This window comes from Lactuca sativa, chromosome 7 (genome assembly GCF_002870075.4).
Source record: "Lactuca sativa cultivar Salinas chromosome 7, Lsat_Salinas_v11, whole genome shotgun sequence".
NCBI classification, from domain to species: domain Eukaryota; kingdom Viridiplantae; phylum Streptophyta; class Magnoliopsida; order Asterales; family Asteraceae; genus Lactuca; species Lactuca sativa.
This window is the reverse complement of record NC_056629.2, coordinates 2972015-2979907: the sequence shown is the minus strand read 5'-3', so window position 1 is coordinate 2979907 and position 7893 is coordinate 2972015. Positions and strand designations below refer to the sequence as shown.

The 7893-nt window shown below is 35.3% G+C and overlaps 1 protein-coding gene across 4 annotated transcripts; it reads right to left on the bottom strand.

Annotated features, from left to right (window-relative positions):
* Nucleotides 1-3127: 3127 nt before the first annotated feature.
* Nucleotides 3128-7207, bottom strand: LOC111894601 (putative glucose-6-phosphate 1-epimerase). 4 transcript variants are annotated; one of them, XM_023890680.3, is made up of 9 exons: nucleotides 7059-7207; nucleotides 5329-5625; nucleotides 5000-5074; nucleotides 4840-4896; nucleotides 4567-4730; nucleotides 4065-4199; nucleotides 3873-3975; nucleotides 3686-3785; nucleotides 3128-3506 (listed from the first exon to the last, which is right to left on the bottom strand). In XM_023890680.3, exons 2-9 carry the CDS (start codon nucleotides 5437-5439, stop codon nucleotides 3319-3321), a joined length of 933 nt encoding a protein of 310 aa, XP_023746448.1. In that variant the 5' UTR covers nucleotides 5440-5625; nucleotides 7059-7207; the 3' UTR covers nucleotides 3128-3318. The 4 variants fall into 4 exon arrangements, with proteins under 4 accessions (XP_023746448.1, XP_042752315.1, XP_023746446.1 ...); XM_042896381.1 differs by lacking the exon at nucleotides 7059-7207 and adding an exon at nucleotides 6833-7016 and having other exon boundaries at nucleotides 5000-5069; XM_023890678.2 differs by lacking the exon at nucleotides 7059-7207 and adding an exon at nucleotides 6817-7015.
* Nucleotides 7208-7893: the final 686 nt, after the last annotated feature.

Genomic DNA, 7893 nt, shown 5'->3' with positions numbered 1-7893 from the left:
GGACCGAAGGGTAGTCAGACACCCCAGGTACGTCTGACAGTATGTGATGATATGTTTGCATGTTGGCTTGTTATGTTATATGCGATAGAGGTAGTAGGAGGGGACTAGTCCCCGAGTTCGGTTGTTAGGACCGAAGGGTAGCTCAGGCACCCCAGATATGTCTGATAATATGTTTATGTTATGTTATATGTGATAGTAGTGGTAGGGGTGAAATAGTCCCCGAGGTTCGGTTGTTAGAACCGACGGGTAGTCAGCACCCCAGAATGGCTTGACATGGGTAGGTCGGCACCCCATAATGGTCGTACCGGGTAGGTCGGGCACCCCAAAAATACATGGCAGTATGTATGTGATATGATTGTATGGTATGTGGTACGATGGGGGGGACTCACTAAGCTTCATGCTTACAGTTTTCAGTTTTGGTTTCAGGTACCTCTTCAGCGAAGGGGAAGGAGGTGGCGCGGTAGCAGCACATCATACACACACACATTGGATTTCTGCATTATGAGATGTTATGGGATTGTACTCTGACATTATTATTATTTTCATGTTTTGGGTTTTCAGACACGTGATATGTTTTATGAGATGATATGATCGGATGATGTTTTACTACAAATGTTTTACAAACCACTTATTTCAAATGAAATTTTTGGGCGTGAAAATTAGGTCGTTACATGAAAGAACTCGACGTGTTGCATAGTTTACTTGACGAGTTGAATGAAGGTTTCCTGCCTTCTGGATTCTGCATGAACTCGGCGAGTTAGAGAGGTAACTCGACGAGTTGGTTAGGGTTTTCTCGACATTTTGGACACTGTATGGACTCGGCGAGTTGTTTGGAAACTCGGCGAGTCGACTAGGGTTTTCACGATTTCTTGAGTTATGAAGGAACTCAACGAGTCAATGAGCTACACTCGACGAGTTGGGTCAACATGGACTGTTGACCTTGACCGTTGACTTTGACTTTGACCAAGGGTTGACCAGTTTGACTTCTGGGGGTATTTTAATAATTTGGAAATTTATGGAAGTGGATAATTGGTGGATGTAGGTGATTGAGTTTGGAGCTGTATTCGGGGAGTTTGACATTATCATCCCGAGCTACTTATGAGGTGAGTTTTCCTCACTATACTCAAGGGTCGAAGGCACCAAGGCCGACCCTTTGGATTGTTAGTGTGATCTGTTAGATCGGTATCCTGTTAGATATGATGTTTCTATGTGGTTATGATCAGTTAGATCGGTATCCTGGTAGATAGGATGTTGCCATGCTTAGTGATCTGTAGATCAGTTTGTCTGTCAGCGGCCTGTTATGTGATTATCTGATATATGTGCGCATGATTGATTGGTGGTTGAGGTTTATCTGCTTTGTGCAAGAGCCAACAGACCGGGGCATTCCAACCCGATGGTTGTGGGCCGAGAGTATTCCATCCCGAGGATGATTGAACTCATAGTATGTGGGCATTCCAACCCGATGGTTGTGGGCCGAGGGTATACCATCCTGAGGATGATTGGACCTATAGTATGTTGGCATTCCAACCCGATGGTTGATTGGGCCTATAGTATGTTGTTATTATATGTGTGTTATTTGCTGTGCGGGTATTTTGGGGGAACTCACTAAGCTTCGGGCTTACAGTTTTGGATTTTGTTTTAGGCACTTCAGATGATCGCGGGAAGGCGAAGGCGTGATCATGCACCCCTCACATTTTTATGATCTTGATTTCTGGGATACTCTGACATGAAACCATTTTAAAAATAAATTTGTAATAATTATTGGTTTTTGAATGATCTAAAAAGTTTTAAATTAGCATGATTTTTATGGGTGTTACGAAGTTCAATAAATCGAAACCTATATCTGATTTCCAAGGTTTCAAGAGATTTTCAAGTTCTGAAATTCAAGGATTTCAATGGGTTTTCAAGTTTTGAAGTTCAAGCTTTTTCTGAGTTCAGTTGTGCTCATCGTATGGGTAAACTCATACCTGAATCGAAAAATCGAAGCTACATCTATAACATAAAATCAGAAATAAAAAAAACTCAAAACTTGAATACGAACAAACAAAGAACAAACTCAAATATGGATAACCAACCCATAACTTGTTCTTGTGTTCATCATGTGTACGTATGTATAACCCAGAAAAGGCCTAAATCAAAGTTTCCTTTTAGTGAAAACCCCAAAATCGAATCTAAATAGTTGGTTTCCTTCATTAACCAGGAAAATCAATGGGTTCTTCATATAAGTGTTTGTGTGGGAGAAGAACAAGGAAGCCTCATGTTGGTTTTCCAAAGGAAATTGACTGCAGGTGGGTTCTTGTTCTTCAAAATCGAATATGAATCTAAACAAATGAAATAAAACTCCAAAAGAAGCTTGATTTCTGGAATCATTTAGGGTTTTTTTTTGTTCCTGTTCAAAATATGAAATGAAGCTTTGAAATCTAAAAGAAATTTTGAAATCTAAAGCTCGGAATATGTTTGTCTTTATGTTCCAGATCTTAGAACTCTATAGAAGATAAGAAAGAAAGAGAAAAAAAGAAACAAGAAATCTGAAAAATGCGTCAATAACCCATCTCGCCGGAAAATATATTTTGGCCGGAGTGACCGGAAAAACCATACTTTGCAGGAAAGGACGTTGGAAACCGGAAAAAACCCTCTATAATCAGTCATAATGGTATACTTTAAACAAAAAAAAAACAAGTTTAAGGGTTAACAACGCACCAAAAATAGTTAAGTGACAAATATGTACAATGAGTATAGTCGGTTATCCTTTTATGAATAATTGATCTAGTTAGATTTCATTAGGAATCCACCCCTGCCTATTAGATGTAATAATATTTGATGGTCAATGGATACTAAATCTGGCCATTGCTTGCCCTGAACTTTTTTACTTTAATAATAATTTGTACTTCTGATTGTTTTATCTTTCAGGTAGGATCTCTGTGTCAAATCTAAGGATCACAAGTAAAAGCTAGTTTACAAAGGATGAAGAAGGTTGCTTAAAAGAGTGAAATAGCACCAACCTATTCATACTCTTGATGTATCTCAATCACGAGCTTTCTAGTTGCTTCAAAGCTGACACAATCATAGGACTGTTGATAGTTAGTGCCACACGGACTTAAACTTGCAAATCTTCTAAGAACACCGATTAAGATAACATTTGGATGTGATTATAGTATGTCATTATCCTCAACACAGATTACATTACACGATATTAATTATGCTTAAACACTAAATAAAACAACACCTAAAATCTACTTGCATTTGCATATAAGAAAAGAAGAAACCCGAAATAAAAGATTTTATCATATCTTTATGCGGAGGCACCTCAACTGAAAATCAGAGATCCTCGCTGCAAAAACTCGATGGCACAACCGTAATTTCCAAACGACCCGTCCATTCTTCTCCAGGCTTCAATGTAATCGGCTTCTCTATCGCTGCACCATCCACACATAGCATTTGCTTGTACTCATCGTCTCCTAAATCCGTCATTGCTTTTGATTTCTTGTCCCATGGATTCCACACCACTAAACAAGAAAAATACATCAACAATTTAATGTCATTTGACATTTTTCAGGTCAAACAAGCAAAGTTTCATATTCAACTTCACGCTGATTGATTCTTTGGAAAAATTAGTCTTTGTCGATTTTGAAAATTTGTCGGTTTGACCTCAAAAGTCAAGAAAAGTATACGAAAAACAACTTACCCACATCCGGTAGCCCTTCCTTCCTCAACACATACGTTCGCTTCCTTTCATGATCAAGTACAGCAACACAATTTGGAGAACTAAGATAAACACGATCAATCTGAAACAATGTTACATTAAATAATATTAATAAACATGATTAAAAACGTATGATTTGAAAATTAGGAAAGTATAAAGATAGATTTACCTCGGATTCAAAAGTGATAGCATCTCCTTGTTCTGTAAACCGTTCTCTTTTAAAAAGGTTGTCAAAGTAGTCCATTGTTTCTAGCCCTTCGATCCTCACTTCACTATGAAATGAATCAACAGCATGAAGTTTCAGAAAAAAAAAAAAAACCACAAGATTTCATAAAATTAAATTCCAAAAAGAAAAACATACCTGATGTCAGAAACAGAGAGATACGAGTGGTAAGCAAACGAGAAACTGAAAGGCTTCCCATTCACATTCCTAATACGAGATGTTAACGATAAATTCCCATCCATCCCCAGGCCAACTCTAAGACGAAACTCGAAGCTGCAGAAAAAGGGGATTAATATTTTATCAGGTTAAGTACTTAAAAAAACATGGCTTAATGCTTAATGTACTAAGACACTAATCCTTTTCCTATTTGCCCTTTTTTCCTCTCACGTCAAAATTGATTAATATTGTGAATTTCTTTTTTGGATGGTAAAGGGTAAAATGGTCATTTAGTCCGGTCTTGAAAAGAAACAACTCTTGCTTATACAACACTTTATCCATACACACATGACACATCTTTACCCGTATAGGACTTACTTAATGGGATAAAAAGAAAGGATATGTAAACTCTTTGTGTAAAAAAATGGTTGAATTAGGGTATGGTATACTTTATTGGTAAAATAGGTGAAATTACAAAAATAACCTGTGTGGCCAAAATTTGAGATCTTCTTCGGACGGTTTGAGTAGCAAATCGACAAAAGATTTGCCATGGGAATCGTTGGCGGGAAGTGGCGGAGGATCATCATCAACAGTCCAAAGTTTGTTTCTTGCAAATCCATGTTGCTCAAGTGAATCACAATTACCAAACTATACATATATATATGTCAAAAGGTACAAATAAACAAATAAGTCAACTTTGATTTGACCATTGCTCATAGGTTTATAAATTTATAATGCACGAAAACTATCAACATACCTGAGGAAAACAAATCGGAATGCCTCCTCGCATTGCCTTTGGTGGCTTAAAGATTGCCTAAAATTGTTAAAGAGTATATATCATCATCAGTTTCACAAAAAAAAAAAAAAATGAATTTATTAAAACAAAATGAAAAAATTAAGGGGAAAAAAGGCCACACCTTGCTACTTGTAAACAAAAGTTCTTCACCTCGTTCATTTCGCCATGAAATCACCTGACCTCCATGTAAGCTAACCTATAGAAATATGAATTAGCAACCTACTTTCATTTCTTTGTTTATTATAGCATCTGATTTTATTTTCTTTTTGTGACAAGATTGTATTTTCTATTTCTTGTTCTTATTAGGACATTATACTTTGAAGAATCTATCCAATTAATATTATAGCAGTGAAAATTGCTATAATAGGAAGAAATGAAAGGAGGATGTTATAATAAAGAAAACAAAGAAAGGATTTAACCAAATTTATGGAAGATAAAATAGTAACTAACTCTAGCTGAAGCTCCTTGTGGATTCCGAAGCACAATTTGCTCGATTCCATTCCAGTCTTTTGTCCTTTCCAGGGCCAACCTGGAATCCCAAACCGCTGCAGAGTGCCCCATTTTTTCTTACCTCTCTTGCAAAAACTAATGGCTAATTAAAATCTTTAAAATCAGCAATTACTTATTCCGATATTTTCCAAATCAGACCCTCAAAATATTCCATTAAGACACTTCTTGAAATTGGGATTCAACGTGAAACCCCCTTGAATTACAATCTTTGAAAACTGATGCTTTTATTCACGCCACCTAGCAAAAGGATAAGAAGGACAAAAGTCAAGATTTTGATACAAGAATTTAGAATCCTTACCAAATATTCAACCCCAAAAGAATCAAATGAAAAATTTTCAAACAAGTAAAAAACACATGTCCTAAACATAATTACAGGTCATGGTTTCAAGACTTTTTTTTTTTTTTTGTTAACTTTACCTTGGTTAATATAAACTAAGAAATTGATAGATGCATGATCTTAGTACCTGAAGTTCAACCAAAATAAATACCCAACATATTTGTCAAACGTGTATACTTAAAAGTACTCTATCTCACGTGAAGAGTCAACTTTAAAGTTTAGAAGGAATCTAACCATAAGTGTTTAATTATTTTACACTTCATCATATAAACTCCTATCTTAAATTTGACACACAAAAAAAAAAAAAAAAAAAAAGGAACTACAAATTTTTCAAGAAAAAACGAATCAAATGAAGCATAAAACTAGCAAAACACATGAACTTAACTAGATCACTCTTTTCATCCCTAAAAGTTTGAATTTGTGTTGAACTTTTTGATTTGAAATATAAAAGAGATTGTAAACTTTTTTGAAATAGCCCGTAAACTACAACCAAGGGGTGAAACTTTTTGCCACCAGCCTGTTGGTGAAAGTTTATTGAACAATACTCGATTATAGTTAGTAAATAATCAGACCCAAAAAAGATTCTAAATTGGAATTTAAAAAAAAAACAAAAAAACAAAAAAAAAAAAAAAAAAAAAACTGGGGAAAAATTCCTAGAAATAATTCCAACCAACAATGAACAAAAACCCGCATCCTTAAATTGAAATCCAAATCAAAATCTCAAAATTAAATTCAAAAACAAAAACTTTGATTACAAAGTGATTAGGGTTTCCCTCAATCAAATTCACACTCCCCCAATCCCAACTTTTTCCCCAATTTCAAGAAAGCAAGAGCAAGAACACAAGTTTGAAACAGTTTGCATCGCACATTACCAAATGAGGATAATCAAACTTCCAAAACAAAAAATGAACCCAATTCCACAAATTGGATCCAAAACCTCACAGGTAGACCTTCTGCAACAGTAACAAACTTATATATGTAATAATAACCACAATAAGCAAAGAAATCGTCACATATAAACGACACCCACTTGAGGAAACAAGAAGCAGTAGATAAAGAACACAATACACGAACAAACTGAATCAACTTACAAAAAATTTCACATACATTGATGGTGTGAGATGCGTAAACCGCTTGAAAGAGAGAAATATGAGGAGAATTCAGGAACTTTAAATAAAGTTTGGGGGGGTTTTGTTTTCGGTTTTTAAAAAACTGGGCAAAAACAGAATAAAGAAACATGGGGTAAGAGGCAAGATTGTGAAAACATGTGCAAGAACATAATAAAATAAACTAAATTTAAGCATAAATTAAGGGGAAATAAATGAAGGGGTACCTTGAAATTTTTATCTGCTTCGGAGGAGGGGAAGGACGTGGAAGATACGTGAAGTACATGTAGATTGTACAAACGGTCAAGATTTGAAAAAGCTACAGGAAATTGAGGAATTCAGAGATTTATTCAATTATTTTTTAATTTAAATTGTCGGAGGGGACAAAAAGGATTCAACTTGATGAATGAAATTGGATCAAGACGATGGTAGGAGTAGGACTAGGGATGGCAAATGGGCCAAGAAGAGAATAGATCGTCAATATTATCACTTTGCACCCTTCTTCTACTGCATAAATACATTTAGACCCCTCATGTCTTTTAAACAAATAGTGGGAGAACTTCATTCTCACAAAACGGAATTCGGTTTTCAATCATTTATGATGATATTTGTCTAACAATCATAGAATTGCTTACGACATGCTAATACAACGGATGTCCACCTATTTTTTTTATAACCAATTACAGATCTTATACATGTGATTTATTAAAATAAATCCGATATATTTGTATTCATAAAATGGATCGAATAAAGGAATGATGGCAATGAAACTTGTTGTGAATAGGGTGTGTCCTTGTTGGTTTTGGAGTGCTTGCCATGAAGGTGCAATTACTTTCATTTATTATAGACTAAACTGCACAAATGGTCCCTATGGTTTGCTCAAAATTGTCACTTTGGTCCAAAAAAGTTTAGACTAGCATCACAGGTCCAAAGTTTTTATTTTGTTGCGAGTTCGGTCCATTGCACTTTAAAAATTCTTCAAATGACGGATTTGCCCTTTTCTATATGTTTTTTCCTTTTTTTTCCTTTATTATTATATTATTATTTAATTACAAACGTTCC

What these genes read in the sequence shown, in the direction of transcription:
- LOC111894601 (XM_023890680.3), bottom strand. Translation starts at nt 5,439, where the DNA reads ATGGGGCACTCTGCAGCGGTTTGGGATTCCAGGTTGGCCCTGGAAAGG. An exon ending in TTCCGATTTGTTTTCCTCAG is followed by an intron (nt 4,731 to 4,839) that starts GTATGTTGATAG and finishes ATATATGTATAG; the next exon opens with TTTGGTAATTGTGATTCACT. An exon ending in CTCTCTGTTTCTGACATCAG is followed by an intron (nt 3,976 to 4,064) that starts GTATGTTTTTCT and finishes TTCATTTCATAG; the next exon opens with TGAAGTGAGGATCGAAGGGC.